This window comes from Acomys minous, assembly GCF_964271855.1.
Source record: "Acomys minous genome assembly, chromosome: 1".
In the NCBI taxonomy this organism is placed as follows: Eukaryota; Metazoa; Chordata; class Mammalia; order Rodentia; family Muridae; genus Acomys; species Acomys minous.
Genome location: NC_140483.1, coordinates 10,492,903 through 10,514,342, shown reverse-complemented (window position 1 = coordinate 10,514,342; position 21,440 = coordinate 10,492,903). Strand labels below are relative to the sequence as shown.

The window sequence follows — 21,440 nt, the reverse complement described above, 5'->3', positions numbered from 1 at the left end:
TGAGAAAGAAGCAAATATCCCAGATGAAGTAGGAAAAGATTCACACTTATTAATGACAAAGAAACCGCACACTGTAAGTGGGATAACTTCTTTATATGTTACATCAGTGGGTATTTTTACTGTTACAGCAGGCTGGCTCGTCTTTCTTTGTTATGAAAAATAGACGTGAACCTTTAAAGCTGTGTTCATAGCCTCTCCTGTTCATTCCTAAGGATTGCATTCTTTTCAACTCCGTTCTCTTGTAAAATTGGAGGAACTGGTAATTACAGGTACAATTTATGTCTTAATAGAATCAGAATGAAATACAGACACAGTCTATTAAACAAAATAAGCCCACGATTATGAAATCATTTCTATATTTAAGCATAACCCTGGCTCTATAAGGGTAAGGTAAAGTCAGCAGTAAGCCTAACCTCAGCAGGGCTCAAGAGCCAGGCCAAGACCAACTAGCAGGATTTTGTGAGCATGTTAGCACATAAGATATGCAGGACATGACAGCAAAAAGTATAGACATTTTCCCAAAAATAGGCAGCTTTTAAGTTGTCTCTTTAAACTTTCTTTACTTAGCAATATTAAAGGCAGGGACTAGAAAAATGACATAGCGAGAGTAACATTCAGAGTAATTGGACACACAGCTCCATTTTTTTTTTTAATTTCATTATCTAAAATTTATACACCCTCTTTCACATTCCCAAGACACCTCTGGTACTTGTCTTGAATTATCTCAGGGCATACCCAGCTGTGAAAGAAAAGCAGCGACCTGTTCCCAGGAAGATGGCTGTGGCTGGCAGTAAGGACTCGCAGATGTATCTCCCAGGACCTGGAAGCTGAACACACGATAAGAGTCTCTATCACTGTGTTCCTCAGACTATTGGTTATAAATAATTCAGACTTGAACAGTCACTCACTCACGGAAGGTGAAAAGCAGGGAATACAGACTACGGACTGCAAAAAGCACCATCATGGAAACCAGCCGCTCATGCAGATGGGTTTCCCACCAGAGTCCCGAGAAGGGCTCTCTCAGTGCTGGCCGTGGTGGGGGCTGTGTCCACTACACTCATGGGTAGGGATATGAGAAGTGATGTGGCCCCTAAGAGGACGTTTATGCATGGTTCCTCATACACCAGAGTCCAGCAGGACGCTGGGGAGGACCCTGCCCTGCCAACCAGGGTGCAGTGTGTTTGTGTTCTTGGTCTTTAAAAACTGCTTGTAATATGCATTCAGGACTGCTTGATGCACCATCTCACTCAAACTCTGTTAGTGCTGAGTGGACTCTGGGATTCTACCCCATAAAAGAAGCCAAAAGACGTTGATTTCCTTTTTCTCATTTCCCGCCTCACATTTATAGCACAATAGCCCCTAAGGCTGTGCCACAGTTCAGAAGGGCAACAATAAAAAAAGTCGTAACTAATATGTATTGAGTACCCTTATGCTTCTGAGATAAGGAATTAATACCAAAATAACTTTTATTAACTGTTTTCATAAGGACAGCCTTTATTTCTTATTTGTAGTTGATAGAGACTTGTAGCTAAACATGAACCCCAATGTGCCTGTGGTCACCCCTCTGCCACAGGAACCTCTGTGGCACTTTGTCCTTTGGATGGTCAGTTACATGGGCAGGTGGCAAAGCTACAGAGAGGTGACCATATGTGAGAATCCCAGGGAACAATTACAGAGAGAAGTCTTGATAAAGGTTTGGGCCACATGATGGCTTTAAAAACCAGGAAACAGGAAATGAAGATGTGGCTCGGGATTTAGGAACACTGGCTGCTCTTACAGAGGATTCAGGTTTGGCTCCCAGAGCCCACGTGGTAGCTCACAGTGGTCTGTAGCTTCAGTTCTATGGACTCCAGCGCCCTCTCCTGGTCTCTGCCAGTACTACATGCAAGACACTCGCATAAAATAAAAACTAAACCTTTAAAAGAAGAAAAGCACAGGGCAGTGGTGGCACACACCTTTAATTTCAGCATTCAGGAGGCAGAGGCAGGTGGATTTCTGAGTTTGAGGCCAACCTGGTCTACAGAACAAGTTCCAGGACAGCCAGGGCATGGAGAAACCCTGTCTTAAAAAAAAAAAGAAAGAAAGAAAGAAAGAAAGAAAAAGAAGAAGAAAAAAAGAAAGACAGGAAAGAAGGAAGGGAGGGAGAGAAGGAGAACTTCTATTATTATTCTTGGGGTGGATAGTAGGTTTTGCAGGAGGATCTGTTTCGAATCTGCAAGGGAAGGTCTTCTAATGACTCTGCACCTTGAGGGTGCAGCTTGTGCCTGCAGGATTCAGGGTTCGAGCTGACCTGACCGCAGTCAGTGTAAGAACATTATTTTCTACGTCAGCATCATGATCTAGTCAGCCTGATACACTGATATTGTTTAACTTTAATTTATACTTAAGAGGTGACTGATAGGTAATTTGCTCTCAATATTTCCCACTTCTCTCAGGTAGAAAACGGATAAACAAAAAAACAAATGAAACCACACACCTAACCCTACAGGACCATTTGCCTTCATTACTTATTCCTCTTTTGTTGCTGACGATGTTTTGTTTGTTTGAGACAGGGTTTCTCTGTGATGCTTTTCTTTGTTAGTTGTCCTGGACTCACTTTGTAGACCAGGTTGGCCTCAAACTCAGAGATCTGCCTGCCTCTGCCTCAAATACTGGAATCAGAGGCACATGCCACCACACCTGGCTACTTATTTCCTTAGTGATGGTGCCCAGGGGACCAGGAGCATGGCCAGCCTGGCAGGGCATCCCCTATCTGCATTTTATGACCAAATGGGAGGCGGGGATAGGGAAATACTGCGTAGAAGTATGCAGATTCTTGAGGGAATGGGGCAGGGGCTGCATTTCTCTGATTCCCAAACTGCTCCTTCTCCCAAGAGTTAAAAACAGCTTAAGGTTTTAGCTTTGGGGTTTTTTTTTTTTCCGAGACAGGGTTTCTCTGTGTAGCCTTGGCTATCCTGGACTCACTTTGTAGACCAGGCTGGCCTCGAACTCACAGCGATCCGCCTGCCTCTGCCTCCCAAATGCTGGGATTACAGGTGTGCGCCACTACACCCGGCTTCAGCTTAAGGTTTTAAAGACAGCATCTGTACAAGCTGGCTCAGCAGTTAAGAGCACTGGCTGTTCTTCCAGAAGACACAGGTTTGACATTCCAGCAGCTCACAGCATCTGTAACTCCACTTCCAGGAGACCTGGGGCCCTCTTCTGGTTTCCTTGGGCTCTGTGTACATGCGGGACACAGACATACATGCAAGCGAAACATCCATACACGGAAAATAATAAAATAGTTTTAAAACAATTTTTACAGCATCAGAAAATAAGAAACTGTGGTCATGATGCCGAGACACCAAGTTCTAGATGCAAAGTGAAGTTGTTACCGTGTCACCCCACTGGGTCCTGCTAATCCAGCATCCGGTACACAGGGTCACCGACTCTCAGACTTCCAATTTTTTCCACTGAGAAATACATCCCAAAAAGTGGGGACGACTGGTATAAACTCTTCACAGAAGGATCACACAGGCGGTAGCTGAAAGGAATCAAGACTCATCATCAGGCCCCAAAAGGAAACGGGAATCCAGTGTTATCCACAGAACCCGGAAGGTTGCTCCTTACGGAAATGAGGGCTAACAACAAGCACTGTCTAAAGGTGGAGAGGGATGGCTGTGAAGTAGCCAAATAACTGCGGGTTTTCTAAAGCCAGGTATGGTAGCACACACCTTTAATCCCAGCACTAAGGAGGCAAAATCAGGTGGATCTCTGAGTTCAAGGCCTGCCTGGCCTACAAAGTGAGTTCCAGGGCAGCCAGGGCTACACACAGAAACCCTCTCTTACTACTACTACTACTACTACTAATAATAATAATAATAGTAGTAGTAGTAGTAGTAGTAGTAGTAGTAGTAGTAGTAGTAGTAGTAGTAGTAGGCTGGAGAGGTGGCTCAGCTGTTAAGAGCACTAACTGCTCTTCCAGAGGTTCTGAGTTCAATTCCTAGCAACCACATGGTGGCTCACAACCATCTATACTGAGATCTAGTGCCCTCTTCTGGCACGCAGGTGTAAATGCAGATAGAGCACTCATATGTAAAATAAATAAATAAGTCTTAATATAATAATGATAATAATGTGGGTTTGTGTTAGCATTGTATTGTATTGTATTTATTACTCAGGTACCTTGGACTCATAACTCATGGGAAAAAGTGCTCATGAAATCTCAAAATGGAACCACCCACCACCCACTGTGATGTCAGCTTTGTCAACGACACAACCTAGAACCACCCAGGGGAAAAGTCTCAGTAAGAGATTGCCTGCACTCGGTTGGTCTGTGGGCGTTGTCTTAATTAAGTCAGCTGATGTGGGAAGATCCAGGCCAGTGTGGGCAGCACCATTCCCTAGGCAAGGGGTCCTGAACTACCCAAGAGTGGAGAACTCAAGCTGAGCGCAGCGAGCAAGCATGTGTACATGTGTTTCCCTGTTTGTGACTCTGGATGTGATGTGGTTAGCTATTAAACCCCTGCCTTAACTTCCCCACAGTGATGCACTGCAGCCTGGGCTTGTGAGCAGAAGCCAACCTCTTTCTCTCTTAAGTTGCTTTCATTGGGGTATCTGCCCACAGCAGCGAGACTAGGACCCTTGCAGAGCTCTGGTTCTGTGCCTTGTGCTTTCAACCTCTCCAACATTAAGGCTCAAAACTGGAGTCCCTGGGCCAACAGAACTGAAGGCCGAGAGCCTCTGCTGATGAAGTCCAAGGCCTACCTAGCTGAAGACAATGACCTCCAGGGTGTTTTAAAAAGCAGAGAACAAGAATGGAACTGTAAACCTCATGAAATAACCTCTAAACATGTTAGAAATACACGATGAAACAGAGGAAAGGCAAACAAAACACAGCCGCCCCTACAAATGCTCACTTGTCCTTGAACATTTTTTGCCATGTTTGCGATGGAGCCTCGGGGTCTTTTGAATGATTAGAAAATTGGTGAGAGGGGCTGACGATGTGACAGTGGGTAAAATGCCTGCTGTGCAGAAACAAGGACACCTGGGTTCAGCTCTCCAGTAGCCGGGAAAAGCCCAGTGGCACCCGCCTATAATCCCAGCAGGCACTGGGGAAGCAGGGACAGATGACCCCTGGAGCTCACTGGCAAGTGCCAGGCCAGTGAGAGACCTTCTTTCAAATATAACGTGGTGCATCCTGGGTTGGAATAACCATAGCAGTGTGTGTGTCTTCGCCTCCTTGCTGAGTCTGCTTCCAAGCTGGCCCTGGCCCAGCCACTCAGCATCACTTTGTGCCCCTGCAAGAAGAGGCTTGCACAGCCAGTCTCTGGCACTTGCATAGGTGTCACTAAGGGTCACACATTTTTTTACTGTCAGTATGACATGCCTCTTTGATATGAGAAGGAAAGAGAGCCAAGTTCTGTATGTCTTGAAACTCTAAGACTGGCCCAGGAAGCTCACGGTCAGCCTGCGTTTTCTGAAGATCTGGGCTTAAGACAGTTTGGACCAAACTGAGACTATTATGGCCGTGGAATGTAAATCTAGGTTAGACATTCCTGATATGGATGCAGAGACGTTAGTGTGTCCATCAGAAATGGTGTGTGACACTTCAGATAAGGAGGCTGCACGGGAATGGAGCGTGGGAGACCTCGTCCTCTCTGAGGGGCTGAGAGGACACCACTGCTGAGTGTCTGGAAGGGAGAGGACAGTGGCATCGCCCATGACAGCAGCGCTCAACTGTCTAGGAGTTCCACCCTTTGAAAATAAACCCAAGAGCTGCAGAGATAGCTCAGCAGTTAAGAGCACTGGCTGCTCCCTCAGAAGACAAAGGTTCAATTCCTAGCACCCACATGGCAGCTCACAATGTCTGCGATTCCACCTCCAGGGGATCCAACACCCTCACACAGACATACATGCAGACAAAGCAGCAAAGCACATAAAATAAGAACTAGATAGATAGATAGATAGATAGATAGATAGATAGACAGACAGATCATGTTTTTTAAAAAGGAAAAAAAAAATCTACTACACAACAAACCCAAAAAGGGTGAGAAGTGTCTGATGTCATCCTCTGTCATCCAGTGTCATCTTCTAGCCTCTACACACACACACACACACACACACACGCACGCACGCGCACGCATGCACACACACATGCGCACACACGCGCACACACACACAAGTTGATGAGAGACCAGAGTTTCAAAATAGAAATTGTACAACTCAAAATGTACCAGAGCAGAGGATCCATCTAGAGAATTAAAGAAATAAAAAGAGGAAGAAACAAGAACTCACCCGCCTTGAGGGACAGATACAAACCAAAGGAAGACGGTCCTGGGGGTTAGGACACAAGCGCCTAGTGCATGATGGGTAGTTGTGGGCGCGGCTAATGTCCACAGCACACAGCATGCGCTGGAGTCCTACCTCTTCAGGGTTTCCAGCGGCTCCTTTCTGTCTATGACTCCGGTGTCTGGGTCCACTGTGGTCAAAATGCACCTGTCAAAGGCCCGAGAGGAGATGATGGATACAAACCAACGTGCTTGCACACCCCAGAGGCCACGTCTAAGCCCACTCTTTACCTGGGGCAGCTCAACACCTTTTTCATCTCCACATCACCAATTAGGAGCTCGTCCCAGGTATCCTAGGAGAAGAAGGAGAGGTGTCTTTTAGAGTCAGGCTCCCTCCATCTTGGGCAGGAGCCAAGTACGGCGTCAGCAGAAGGAGTGAGCACGAAAGGACACAAGGAACTCTGGGAAGTGCCCAAGAAAGGCAGTGTACAGTCAAGCTCATGACACATGATTTACCTTAAAAAATATATTTATAGCACTGAGTATGGGACCCAGCACGTGTGCACAGGGGGCCACACACTCACCTCCCAGCCCCAGGCATCTTTCTCTTGATACAATCCCAATCACTGATTCCATCAAGGCAGCAAGAGCAGACCTTCACAAGTGCACAGTCTGCAGTAGATTCACCAGACTGCTTTGCTGACACCGAGTGAGAAATCTGCAGCTTCTGAAACAAGCCTACCCTGCCTATGGTTTAGCTCGGCAGTTCTCAACCTGTGGGTTGCCACCCCTTTGGCAAAACCTCAACCTCCAAAAATAATTACATTACAATTAATAACAGTAGTAAGATTATAATTATAAAGTAGCAACAGAAATAATTTTGCCGTTGGGGAGTCACCACAACATGAGGATCTGCACTAAAGGGTGACAGCGCTAGGAAGGTCGCGAAGCACTGGGTTTAGCTGCAGCAGGGGCCAGTCTGAGGGCTGAGACATCACCTGAGTGTAGTGAGCCACGAGTCCCCCACTGGTCATTCCCACAGAACGCAGTGTGAAAGTGGGACGGGCATTTCATGGCCACTGACCACTCTTTAACACTGATCTTCCATGAGTCCTCATGACTTGAAGGGAGGAGCTATTACAATTCCTGTCTCTCCCAAGAGACAGACATGCAGAACACTGCAGAACTCTCCTAAGTCACACCAGGAGGAAGCAGGGCAGCTAGGCAAAGCTTTCAATCCCCCTCATACGCTTTTAATCCACCCCCATATATAAGATATCCATATAAACATACAGCTCTGTGTACACACACACACTTATACACTCATACACATGAACACATATACAAATAAACATATGTACACACAGGTACATACACACTGATACATACATACACACCAACACACATATACATATGGGCACTACACACAACTGTGCCAACACATAAATGCAAATACAGATACACATACCTGTAAATGCCTGCACTTAAGTGCACACATGTACAAACATTATACACACATCTATACAGGAGAACACATGCACTGGGGCTGGAGAGATGGCTCAGTGGTTAGGAGCACTGGCTGCTTTTGCAGAGGACCTGAGTTCAATTCCCAGCACCCACATGGCAGCTCACAACTGTCTATAACTCTGGTTCCAGGGGATCTGACACCCTCACACAGACACATGCAGGCAAAACGCCAATGCATATAAAATAAAAAAGAATAAATTATACATATATATATGTGTGTGTGTGTGTGTGTGTGTGATACTCTCCCAGACACATGAACAAAACATAAACACATGTATATGTATACTCACATAAAACACACTGCATCATAACATTTCATATAGCTTACATATACATTTAAGTGTCCCCTGGTGTCCAACAAGGGGATCGTTTTCAGCACCCCTTCAGAATCCCAAATCTTCAAATACTTATCTCTTCTATGAAATAGCTTTGGTCTGGCACTGTTTCTTAATCTATGCATACATTCTCAGCAACTTTAAATCATCTCTAGTTTATTTGTGGTGGATATCAAATGGAATGTAAATGACAAGGCACATTGTTTCATTCAGGAAATAATGAGCAAACGCTGTATTGTTTTGTACTGATGTCTCAGCCCAGTATTTTAAAGTGTTCTTAAAAAAAAAAAAAAAGACTTATTTTGTTTGTTTGTGCATGTGTAAGTGTTACGAACATGCAGAGTTGGGGAGGTCAGTACCTGTACTTGTTTGCATGCAGAGGTGGGGGGGCAGTACCTGCACCTGTTTGCATGCAGAGGTGGGGGGGCAGTACCTGCACCTGTTTGCATGCAGAGGTGGGGGGGCAGTACCTGCACCTGTTTGCATGCAGAGGTGGGGGGGCAGTACCTGCACCTGTTTGCATGCAGAGGTGGGGGGACAGTACCTGCACCTGTTTGCATGCAGAGGTGGGGGGCAGTACCTGCACCTGTTTGCATGCAGAGGTGGGGGGGACAGTACCTGCACCCGTTTGCATGCAGAGGTGGGGGGGCAGTACCTGCACCTGTTTGCATGCAGAGGTGGGGGGCAGTACCTGCACCTGTTTGCATGTAGAGGTGGGGGGGCAGTACCTGCACCTGTTTGCATGCAGAGGTGGGGGCAGTACCTGCACCTGTTTGCATGCAGAGGTGGGGGGGCAGTACCTGCACCTGTTTGCATGCAGAGGTGGGGGGGCAGTACCTGCACCTGTTTGCATGCAGAGGTGGGGGGCAGTACCTGCACCTGTTTGCATGTAGAGGTGGGGGGGCAGTACCTGCACCTGTTTGCATGCAGAGGTGGGGGGGCAGTACCTGCACCTGTTTGCATGCAGAGGTGGGGGGCAGTACCTGCACCTGTTTGCATGCAGAGGTGGGGGGGAAGTACCTGTACCTGTTTGCATGCAGAGGTGGGGGGCAGTACCTGCACCTGTTTGCATGTAGAGGTGGGGGGGACAGTACCTGCACCTGTTTGCATGCAGAGGTGGAGGGCAGTACCTGCACCTGTTTGCATGCAGAGGTGGAGGGCAGTACCTGCACCTGTTTGCATGCAGAGGTGGGGGGCAGTACCTGCACCTGTTTGCATGCAGAGGTGGGGGGGCAGTACCTGCACCTGTTTGCATGCAGAGGTGGGGAGACAGTACCTGCACCTGTTTGCATGCAGAGGTGGGGGGCAGTACCTGCACCTGTTTGCATGCAGAGGTGGGGGGGACAGTACCTGCACCTGTTTGCATGCAGAGGTGGGGGGGCAGTACCTGCACCTGTTTGCATGCAGAGGTGGGGGGGCAGTACCTGCACCTGTTTGCATGCAGAGGTGGGGGGCAGTACCTGCACCTGTTTGCATGCAGAGGTGGGGGGGCAGTACCTGCACCTGTTTGCATGCAGAGGTGGGGGGGACAGTACCTGCACCTGTGTGCATGCAGAGGTGGGGGGGCAGTACCTGCACCTGTGTGCATGCAGAGGTGGGGGGGCAGTACCTGCACCTGTTTGCATGCAGAGGTGGGGGCAGTACCTGCACCTGTTTGCATGCAGAGGTGGGAGGGACAGTACCTGCACCTGTTTGCATGCAGAGGTGGGGGGACAGTACCTGCACCTGTTTGCATGCAGAGGTGGGGGGGAAGTACCTGTACCTGTTTGCATGCAGAGGTGGGGGGGCAGTACCTGCACCTGTTTGCATGCAGAGGCCAAAAGAGGCTTCAGAGCCCTCAGAGCTGCATTTCCTGTGTGTGTGACATCCTGGCTTGTTACACGGATGCCAGCATCCAAACTCTGTTCCTTATGATTACGTGGTGAGCACTTTTAACCACTGAGCCATCATTCCAGACACCAAATTATGTTTTATCTGCAGTCGGCAGAATCTATTAAGGGTTAGTTGTATCCATCCACACCCACATATACACAGATTATGTGGGTTACATCCTAGAGGAGGCAAACTATCTATCCACTTGGGACCTTTCAGCTAAGTCTGGTAATTAAATTGACCTAAAACAGAAACAAAAAGAAAAACACGCATCCATATCCATATCCATACATATATATGTACAGATACATAATATAAATTTCTTATGACCCATGCCTTCCTAATAGAGAGCAGATTTAAAGATACAGCTGGAGTTGACTACTAGCACACAAAATGGGATGAAGAGCAGCGGGCGTGACAGTGGCAAGGCAGACTAATCAGAGAGAGGTCAGTTTCCCTTGGTGTGTTTGTGCAGACCCCTCAGCCCCAGCTTCCTGTCTCTGGTGAGGCCACAGTAGCCTGGGCTGCATGAGAAACAGACTCAAATAGGAGCATGATCTCCTGCATTTGTCTTTCAAGTGTCTTCAACACAAAACCATCAATACGCCTGAGTCATGGTTTGGGGGGGGGGGTGCTGCACATCTACAGCACCCTCAATGCTACAGCTACATACTTAATAGCATGAATTCACATGTTTACACAGGTCTACATAGGGTTACGACCCTCCTGCTGATAAGAAGTGACTTGGGAGCCTGGCATGATGCCCCAGGCCTGTAAGCCCAGCTCTTGGGAGAAAGTGGCACGAGAATGAGGAATTCCGTGACTCCAGTCACCCTTGGCTGCACAGTGAGTTGAAGGCCAGCCCGGGCTACACAAATCCATGTCTCGGAAATAAAAGATAATCTAAGATCCATCTCCTGACTGCTGAGATCCACCGACTCCCTCGGGGCCTGAGAGGGACTAAGTTTCTGCAGAGGGCAAAGCAGGGACAGTGACAAGCAACATCTAGTCTCCCCTTCTGCAACTGGCTATGACATCATGGCCCACTCTGTACTCAAAGGCAAACTGGCTCTTCCCTCGAGCCCTTAGCAATTATTTAGGAAACCACAGTTGGTGTGTAGCGCCAACTGGGTCTTCAAGCTCAGACATCTCCCACCAGTATGACCACAGCTACAGTACAAGGGTCTCCACAGATACCCTGTGCCCCCCCAGTCATCCTCCAGGAAACTGCTTGTGGTAGAAATAAACTCCAAGTTCCAAGCCACCAGTTGGCCCAGGAGCTGTGTAAAGCTTTGTAAAAGCCAAGGACACACGGTGCCACAAATGGAGCTGCGACTTACAACAAACCCTGCTCAAACAGTGGAACTGCAAGGGAAGCATGTGGCAAACCGCCCCTGGGTGACTGGTACAGTGCCTGCCTGGGCAGGGCAAAGGGCCCAGGGTTGTATAGAACCAAGTTTTCTGGGCTCCTTTCACCACACGAGGGCGCTGCAGCCACGGGTACGTGGGCCGCCCGGCTGCTTGGGAGTCCGCGGCCTCTCCAACCTTCTTGTATCCAATTCCCCTTTTCCAAGTGACAATGAATTTAACATTCCAAGCTATGTGTCTGTGGAATTCTGCACTGTGGCTGTAACAGAAAACCAGGGGCCTTGAAATGTTCAGTTAGGGTCTTAGCTCAACAAGATAGATTTAGGCCGCCTGTTCCATCACAGGGGCAACTGCAGGGCTCATTAGCAATTTGTCTGGCTTCCTAAGATCCCAAAGTCAACTGTCTTGACACTGTTAACTTTACCAGCTACTCATCCTCACCTGGTCATTGTCCACTTGGTTCAAAAACACTAACTGCTTTGAAAAAGACTACACTCAAGTTTAAATGCAATGGTTAACTCGGTTCCTAAAAGCAATATGTTATAAATAACTGAAAACTTAAATTCTCAATGGATGAATTTAATATTCACTAGACATATCCAATGCAAAGAAATGCTCCATCCAACAAGATTCCAGGGACTTCCTTAAACACGGAAAAACATTAGAAGAGGCTAGTGCGCCCTCTACTGGTTGAAAAGCCTGTCTGCACTCTAATAAAATTAGGTCCCTAGTGTCTAGTCAGGGCGAGAAGGAATTTGTGAGTTGAAAGAAATGAGAAGAAAAGGAGGAGAGATGGTCAAGGGGAAAATGGTCTTTGTAACGGGTTCCATCCTATGGATTTAACACTGAGACTTATTATTATGGTTATGATTATAATTATTTAACTGTGTACAGGTGTTTTGCATCTGTGTTTGTGCACGTGTGTGCAGTGCCTGAAAAAGCCCAAAGACAGCACTGGATCCCCAGGATCTGGAGTTGTAGATAGCTGTGAGCCATGATGTGCATGCTGGGAACCAAACATGAGTCCTCTGCAAAAGCAGCCAGCACTCTTAACTGCTGAGCCACCTCTCCAGCCAATCCTGGACATGTTCGTTCGATCAGGCTGTGCACAGTTTGCAAATAGGAAACTAAGATTACATGAGGTTTTCCATCAAAAGCAAGATCCTGAGAAAGAGGCAAAATAAGAGACTGAGGCAAGAAGGGAGCCACACACAAACAGCACAGGTAAGGGTTTCGTTTTGTTTTGTTTTGTTTTGTTTTTAGGTGTTTCTAGGTATTTGCTTTAAATGTATGAAACTTAGCTGGGTGTGGTGGCACACTTGGAAAGCAGAGGCAGGTAGATCTCTGAGTTCGAGGCCAGCCTGGTCTACAAAGCGAGTTCCAGGACAGCCAGGGCTGTCAAAAACAATGAAAACAAAAACAAAAAAAAATGTATGAAGTTTAAAATAGAACATAGACTCTTTCTCCTTTCTTATTTCTCTCTAAGAGTAGATGGTTATGTCTATGTATACATCTCTCCATATAAAATAGATCATATATATGCATGACCATAATATACATATGCATATGGCCAGAGAGAAAGTGTACATCATGTGACAACCAAAGCCAAAGTGGGGTCTTGAATTCCAGTGGTTGGTATTTAAGAATACCACAGAGAACAGGGAAACACTTGTGCAAGAGACGCAATGACAGTTGGAACAAGCTGAGCACTTATGCTGGCAATGAGCCATGGACCATGGAACCAATTCAGGTTTCCCACTGTGCAATAGGGCAGGCGCTCTACCAAGGATTTACACCCCAGCCAGGGTGTCGTACTTCCAAATTACTTCTGGAACAGAAAAGCATAGCTTTAGCTGGAAAACCTTTTGCAATGGGTCACAATTTAAAAAGTTCCCTGTGAGCTGGGCATTATGGAACAAGCCTTTAATTCCAGTACTTGGGAGGCAGAGGCAGGTGGATTGCTGTGAGTTCGAGGCCAGCCTGATCTACAAAGTGAGTCCAGGACAGTCAAGGCTAACACAGAGAGACCCTGTCTCAAACCACCACCACCTCCCAAAAAAGAAGAAAGAAAACCAACCAAACAAAGTAAAAAAAATTTAAAAGCTCCCTGTGTCCCTGGGTTCTGACTCTGTGGACACACCTTAATTCCTGCCCGCCCTCATCCCTCACAGTGCAAGTGTGCACCTGTGGAGTCTCATGGGACACAGTTCTAATTTGTACTTAATGGTGGTGTTTCAGTATTGCAGAGTTCTAATTTTCTACTACTACACCAAACCCACCACACACACACACACACACACACACACACACACACACACCCCACAAAATAAATACATGTAATTTTTAAAAAGATTTTTTAAGGGGGTGGGGGCTGGAGAGATGGCTCAGTGGTTAAGGGCAGTGTCTGCTCTTGCAGAGGACCCAGGTTCAGTTCCCTGCACGCACATGATGGCTCACAACCATCTCTAACTCCAGTGCCAAGGATCTGACACTGTTTCCTGGCTTCCTGCATACTGCATGCATTTGATACACACACATGCATGTAGCCAAATCACTCATACACATAAGATAAAAATAAATACATATAGGTTTTTTTTTTTTTTTTTTTTTTTTGGTGTTTTGAGACAGGGTTTCTCTGTGTAGCCTTGGCTGTCCTGGACTCACTTTGTAGACCAGGCTGGCCTCGAACTCACAGCGATCCGCTCGCCTCTGCCTCCCGAGTGCTGGGATTAAAGGCGTGCGCCACCACGCCCGGCACATATAGGTTTTTAAAAAGAAAAAAAGTTCCTTTTCCTAACTCAGGCCATCAAGACAAAGGTCTAAACATGAGGATTTACCCAAAAGTTGCTTTTCACCTGCTAGAATTGGCAGGCCTGGCAAAGTCAAGGCCACGCCAGCAGTGAGGGGTGGGGCTGGACACAACGCACAACTGGCTGGCTTCAGGACCCTCTCCCATGCAAGCTCTCGCCAGGGCTGACCCTGCTTAGCGTCTCTGATCAGATGAGACTGGGCACTGAGGCTGTACCCAGGTGGTAGAGCACCTGCTCAGGATGCGCCCAGCCAGGGTTTGGTTGCCAGCACCTCCCAAACAGCGTGCCTGGAGCTGGAACAAGACTAGTTCAAGGTTATCCTCACCTACATGGGGAGTTCGAGGCCCAACAAACAAACAAACAGAAAACCTCCCTCTCTATCAACAGCCCTTCCCACGTGACAGAATACACTGCAGTTTTCCTGCCACTGTTCTCCGCCAGCTCTTTCAAATTGTAGAGTAAGGACTTACACAAAGATGCCCCCAGTAAAACATTTCAAGTTCAGCTCGGGATGAGTCCAGGGAACACTGAGTCCCGCGGTTGCCAGTGACAGAGATAAAGCAGCAAAGGTCAGCCTCATTTTTAAACTGCCTCGCTCTGTCTTCCAGAAATCAAACACACCGCACTGGCCCAAGCCTTTCGCAATCGGCTTCATCCTCTAACTCCCCGGGGGAGGAGCCCACAGGACTTTGCACCACGAGCTGCAAATGACCCACAATGCATCCTCCTACTGCCCCGCATTTACAGTAGACAGTGGGAATTTTGCATCATGCTTACATTTGTTGTGGGGTTTTTTGTTTGTTTGTTTGTTTGTTTTTTAGCTAAGGATTAAGTGTATGGGGCTGGAGTGATAGCTCAAGAGGTTAAGAGCACTGACTGCTCGTCTAAAGGTCCTGAGTTCAATTCCCACACGGTGGCCCACAGACATCTACAATGTGATCTGGCGCCCTCTTCTGGCCTGCAGGTGTACATGCAGGCAAAGCTCTGTATACATAACAGTAAATAAATCTTTTCTTTTAAGTGTATGTGCTCAGTCGTGCTGCATTAACATTTGAAAGGGTGATGGTAGTGTAAGGCAGGCAGGTCAGTGCACTAAGTCCTTCACTACTGGGCTTCCAAATCAGCTACAGCAGCACAGTAAGGTTTCACAGTAAGGACTTTTTGTTAAAAAGATACATGGCTATAGAATTTTCTAGAAAAGTAAGAATCTCTTATCTTATTTACTATTTTTGGAAGCCCATCATAACTCAAGAATATGACAGCAAATGGGGTTTGTTTGGTTTGGTTTGGGTTGGGTTTTTTTTGTTTGTTTGTTTTTGTTTTTGTTTTTGGGGTTTTTTTTTGTTTTTGTTTTTGTTTTGTTTTGTTTTGTTTCAAGACAGGGTTTCTCTATGTAGCCTTGGCTATCCTGGTCTTGCGCTTTGTAGACCAGGCTGGCCTTGAACTCAGAGACCTGCCTGCCTCTGGCTCCCTAGTTCTGGGATGCCCAACACATCCAAATGGCCCCAAAACAAGGCTATGCTTATATTAGCCCTAGGGTAATCTTGACAACTTACAGAAAAGCAAGAATTCTACAGCCTGTGATGACATCATCTTGTCTTCTTTCCTTAGCTCAAGATCTTAAAGCAAAATTATATATTACAAGACCAATAAAAACACCTCATTTTCTGTCCTAGTTAGCATTTACTGTCAACCTGACCCAGCCTTGAGTCACTGAGAAAGGACTCTCAGTTGAGGGGTGGCCCAGGTCAGACTGGCCTGTAGACACGTGTGGGAGGCTGTCTTGTTATTAACTGAGATAGGAGGGCACAGCCCACTGTGGGCAGCACTATTCCCTAGACAGCTACCCACAAATATTCCCACCCAGCCTCAAAAGTCATGCCGGCTGGACCTGCACTGTTCCTCCTCCCAGCTGCAGATGTTCTCAGACCCTGGACAGCAAATCAGCAAGCAGCCTGTTCTTCCAGAACCTGACCAACATTTCAGCCTTTTAAACCCCCTATCGCCGCCCTACTGTCTGCAGGAAGTAGTTAAGATGATTACTTCGCCCCTTATCCATTTACAAAAGGCTGAAATGATGTACTCCAGGCCCGGGACAGACAGCTCCAGGTTCCCCCAGCACTCCTTGGCAGAACTTTTCCTTCCTCTTTACTATATAATCTGGATATTTTGTTGCTATTGCTTTTTTTTTCTATCTCTTTTCTCCCTTATCTCCATTTATATACTTTAACTTACGTATGTAAAAACAATCCATTTTTTAATTTCCTCGTTTTTTTAATTATAGGAAAAGGTAGGAATGTTAGGGCTCTGCTTCAGTTCGCCTACCTGTAATGTCATTGCTTACCTGCCGTGGGAGCCTGGAGTTTGGTGAGCTCTGGCGCACAAGCATGAGAATGTGAACAGCGCCCCCTGGAGGCCAGGAGGCCATTAGCGGCCATAGAGACCATAGAGAGTCGGGGGAAGTAGTCGGCCCACCACCAGGCTTGGGGGAGCTGGGTGGATGTGAGCTCAGATTTACTAGCTCTGACACCTAAGCTCGATACTGCATCAGTGGCTCCTTACCTCCTCAAAAGCCTCGCAGCCTGACACCATGATGTTTGGCCTGAAATGTTCCATCTTCACTTTCTTCTTCAGCCTGGTGTTGAGATCGACTAAGGAGGCTTCCGAAATCATGTGGATGGGGCTGCAGTCTGGGTAGGCTACCTGTCACGGAGAACCGCACTGTCAGGCCTCCCACCCAGTGGTGCTGCCCTTCCTCCGAAGCTCAGCAGATAAGAAAACCTCTCAAGTGTGGAAGGGGAGAGCTGTGTGCGGGAGTCCAGGGGCATGCAGACCGGATGTGAGCACTGAAGACATGGCTTCTACGCACACACAGCACAAGGCAGCAGCTTGGCTGCCTCCTGATATTTTATTTATTATGTATTTATTTGAGAAAGGGACTCACTACGTAGGCCTGGCTGTCCTGGAATTTATTGTGTAGAGCCACCTGCCTTTGCCTCAGTGTGCGCCACCACACCTGCTGCTATTCTCAGGCCTGCCCTATTTCCTCGTCACACAGGGAGGCGTCTGCTGCCAACCCCGTATATTCTAGTAAGAATTTCACCAACCCCATCCATTCACTCAAACATCTACTGATCACCAGTAGATACCTGACACTGTTCTAGATTGGGAACATTAGTAACAAAGAAAATAAATAATAATATCGTTAATAATATTATTAATAACAAATAAACCTGCCTTGGCTTTGCAGGGGAATCCTTGAGGTACTTGTATCTTAAGTGTGGTGCATTATCGTTTTCCCTAGCAGAAAGTGCCTTCATAGACTGTGAAATAGTTCACACACACACACACACACACACACACACGGGGGGGGGGGGGGGGGGGGGATAAAGGTAAGCTGTGGGAAGGCTGCACCGGGAAAGGCACTTTTAGCCCTAGCATTCCACTTTCATTTAGCAGCCAGGTTTCTTTTCTTTCATCCTCTCCTTCTTCTCTGGCACAGTCAGTCTCACCTTTAGCCCAGACTGGCCTTGCACTCACAGTAATCCTCCTGTTTTAAGCGTCCTGAGTGCTGGGCTTCCAGCCAGCTGACTCCCGAGTCCCCATCTCCCCAGCAGTCACCCAGCTCCTCCCTCCACACATCTCCCAGGCCCAGCTCTCTATGCACCTCCCTCGGAAGTCCCAGCATCGAGACATCCCTCATCCTACTTCCCTCTCCATCCTTAAAGTGTGGGCTATGCCCTGGACCGCCCTCCTGGACCACTGCCAGGGTTTTCCAGCTGAAGTCTCCTGAGGGGCTCCCGTGAACAGAGAAGGGAGCACGGCTGACTGCGGGAAGACTGTGTGGCTCACCTCGTAATTCTGAAGGTAGCTTTCAGACGGGTAAAGCTTCTTTGTTGTCCTTCCTTTCATTTTGGTATCAAACTGAACGAGCCGGTAGGCTTGTGTCTTCAGGTAGTTGGTGAACCACTGGGCCACCTCGTCGCCACAATCTCTGCCTTTAATGTCGAGACCAAATAGCCTGGAAGGGTTATAAGAGAAGCCCGGGTCACTTGTGTGGACACGTGGCGTGGTGGTAGACTGAATGGACCAGAAGGCTGCTAAGCGGTCTTCAGAGAGAAACCGGAAATGAGCAAAAAAAGGGTCCAGCACATGCTCTGGGGAACATCTCCCCAGCTCTTACGCCTCCGAATCGCTTAGACGCTTGTTCAGATACGGACCCTGGCTCAGTGGGTGGGACTCTGGAACTCTGACACGTTTCTGACACACTTCCAGCCACCTAAATGGCTGGTCCCTGGACCGTTAGGAATATGGAAGATTCAGATTTCTTCTGGAAAAGAGGGGCTGCCTCAAATGGGCAAACCTTTGCCGGGACTCCTCCGACGAGGTTCAGATTGGAATCAGTCGTTCCCTTGGTCTGTTGGTTTTAAATGAACTTCATATTTCTTCCCGTATTTCTGCTTGCGCTATAAACTGGAGATACGCACATTATACCTGCCTCCTGGGAAGGAGGTGAGCACAGGTTAGGCCACACTGATCTCTGCTGTGGTTTAACTTGACTTCCTTCACATTAGTTGCTAAAAGTCGTGGGTCCTTCACAGAGCTTATAAATTGATATGCAAATATTTCAATTTAACTTTAACTTCTGAAAGATGCAATTTCCCTAAATTACAAACACTGACATTTAAGATGAGACTATTTTCATTTTATCAGTGAGATCTAAATGCTATCAGTTTGATATCCACCACTATCCATTTTTAGAATACATCATCAAAACTAATAAACATAAACCTTAAAGAATTCCCATAGAATACTGTTCATATTATAGAAAAACACTAAACAAATTTTTAAGAGCCTGAACAAAAAGATGAAGAAGCAGGTTGCCACAGACTCACAGTGGAAGCCACACTGTGTTAGGAAAACAGTCCACACAGTGACGCATGACAAGCAGCAAAGGAGGAGTCTTCCAAAAGTGTTGGAAAGTAGGGCACTAGAGGGCAGTTGTGTGCCACAGCGATGACTGACGCCTGTGGTCTCCTAAGCTGCCTGAAGATGGGAAACAGGTTGCCAGGGGAACCAACCTCAAGACCAGAGGGCTGGACTTCAGTGTCACAGCCTTGACCTCCAAGGAAGGGGCAGAGGCTAAAGGTTGAGTTGATAGGTGGCTGATTATTTCATCAATCACACCATGTAAGGAGGCTCCCTCAGAAGCCCAAATGTCAAGGTTCAGAGAGTTTCCCAATTGTTGAACACCTAGAGGTGTGTAGAGGGAGGCACACCCAGAAAGCACCCAGGAGGGGCTCATCCCCTCTACTGGTCCCATCCACCCTTAGCCTTAGCCTTCATAAGTGTTCGGCACGCACGATTTCTGTGAGGAACTCTAGCAAATGGACAGAGACCAGGGAGGAGGTGCTAAGTCAGAGGCTCGGGCTGCCACCTTCATTGGCATCTGAAGCCAGGAAGAGTCACATAGGTCCAAGCCCTTAGCTTGTGAGATCTGATGCTATCTCCATGCAGATGGGGCCAGGGGTGGAGTGTTGATGCTGGCTGGTGTGTGCTGGAGGAGGTTTGCTGGTAGAGGGAAACATACTCACTGAGGACCCAGAGGTGACATAGTCTGGTAAGGAATGAAAGGCCTGCCTCTTGCCTTCTGCGGTGGTTTGAATAAGAATAGTCTCCATAGGCGCATATATTTGGTTACATGGTTCCCAGTTGGGGGAACAGTTTGGGAAGGATTAAGAGGTGTGGCCTTGCTGGAACAGGTATATCAATGGGGATGTGGGTTTTAAGGTTCCAAAAGCCCAGACAATTCTCATTTGGCATTCTCTGTCCCCTTCCCTCCCTCCCCCTCTCTCTGTCATGCCCTCACCGTGATGGATTCACCCTCTGAAACTGTAAGCCCCAATTAAATACTTTCTTTTATAAGTTGTTTTGGTCATGATGTCTCTTCATAGAAACAGAAAAATAACTAAGATGTCTTCCTATCTCACTGGCTTTCAAAATTACAAAGAAATAAAACTTCAGTTGGACTGTACAAAGTCCTTTTCTTTGTTTTTATTTTTAGGGAAAATTGGTATGGTCAACAAGACAAAATGCCAGTTCTGTACCTAACTTAATTATACCTACATACACATAAATGGCAAATTACATGTGAAAAACCAAATGCTACCTAGCTAGTCTTAAAAGCTAGACCACAAAGGATTTTTGTTAGAACTAAAGTAAGTTCTTCCTTTCCCCTTCTTTAAAATGTAAGCTCGGGACCAGCAAGATGGCTCAAACAGTGAAGATGTTTGCTACCATGCCTGAGTTCAGTTCCCAGCCCCCATGTGGTAGATGAACCAACTCCCTGAGGAGCTGATTGCCAGGGGATCCCACTCCAAGATCAGAGGGTCTGGACTTTCCTACCACACACACACCCCAACCTCCAAGGAAGGGACAGAGGCTAAAGGCTGAGTCGATCAATAGCTAATTACTTTATTATTAATCACACTCATATGTAATAAAAGCCCGAAGGATCAGTTCAGAGAGCATCCAGATTGCTTAGCACACAGTGTGTGAGGTCACGGACAAGCTGGCTCTGGAAGCTGGCTGGGCCTCCTCATCCATTTCAGACCAAAGCACGTGTGAGTTCAAGGCCTTGGGATGGCCTTCCCCCTTACTCTATGGCAGCAATGATAAAACAGCCCAAGAGTGGAAACACTGTGTCCTCAAAACAGCTTAAGGTAAACCACCTCCAACAGTTTAACACAACAGATAAGCACCTCCTACTGTTTCTCTCATAATATGGAAGTGCAGCCGATGGAAAAGAGAAGGCTGGAGGTCAGCCATGGAGAGCAGGCTCAGTTGGGAACTCAGGCAGACAGACTCAACTTCCCCAGAGTTCTCAAATGTTGTGAGACCCAATTTGATGACATCATCTATATGCTGCCATTTGGTCTTTTGCTTGGAAACTTCACCTGGGGTGTACACTGCTCTGCTTGGAACTCTATTGGGATCTCCAGCTGGCTGTCTTGAAGGGCCTTCCAGTTGATTCCTTCTGGATGTACCGAGCACGGGGTCTGATGACATCTTGCTATTGTCTATCTCTTGCTCCTTATTCATTTACTGTGACCTGGCATATACTTAGTAAAGTCCCCAATTCAAAACCCAAAGTATGGCTATCATAGCGCATTCTCTGCATGGTACAGAATGCAGCATCTAGAGGATGGCACATCAGAAAGCACACAGGGGTTCACCTACCCACACCTTGTCTACTCTCA

General features: G+C 47.2%; 1 protein-coding gene across 1 annotated transcript in view; it reads right to left on the bottom strand.

Moving 5' to 3' along the window:
• Positions 1-72: 72 nt before the first annotated feature.
• LOC311598253 (mitochondrial amidoxime reducing component 2) overlaps positions 73-21,440 on the bottom strand; it is a 30,235-nt gene continuing 8,867 nt past the window's right edge. The window contains exons 3-8 of the mRNA XM_084783278.1: positions 18,034-18,202; positions 16,744-16,884; positions 6,561-6,622; positions 6,406-6,477; positions 3,375-3,523; positions 73-827 (exon numbers count right to left, since the gene is read on the bottom strand). Coding sequence (XP_084639404.1) covers positions 3,397-3,523; positions 6,406-6,477; positions 6,561-6,622; positions 16,744-16,884; positions 18,034-18,202 — 571 coding nt within the window. The 3' untranslated portion in view covers positions 73-827; positions 3,375-3,396. The remainder of the gene's footprint in view (positions 828-3,374; positions 3,524-6,405; positions 6,478-6,560; positions 6,623-16,743; positions 16,885-18,033; positions 18,203-21,440) is intronic.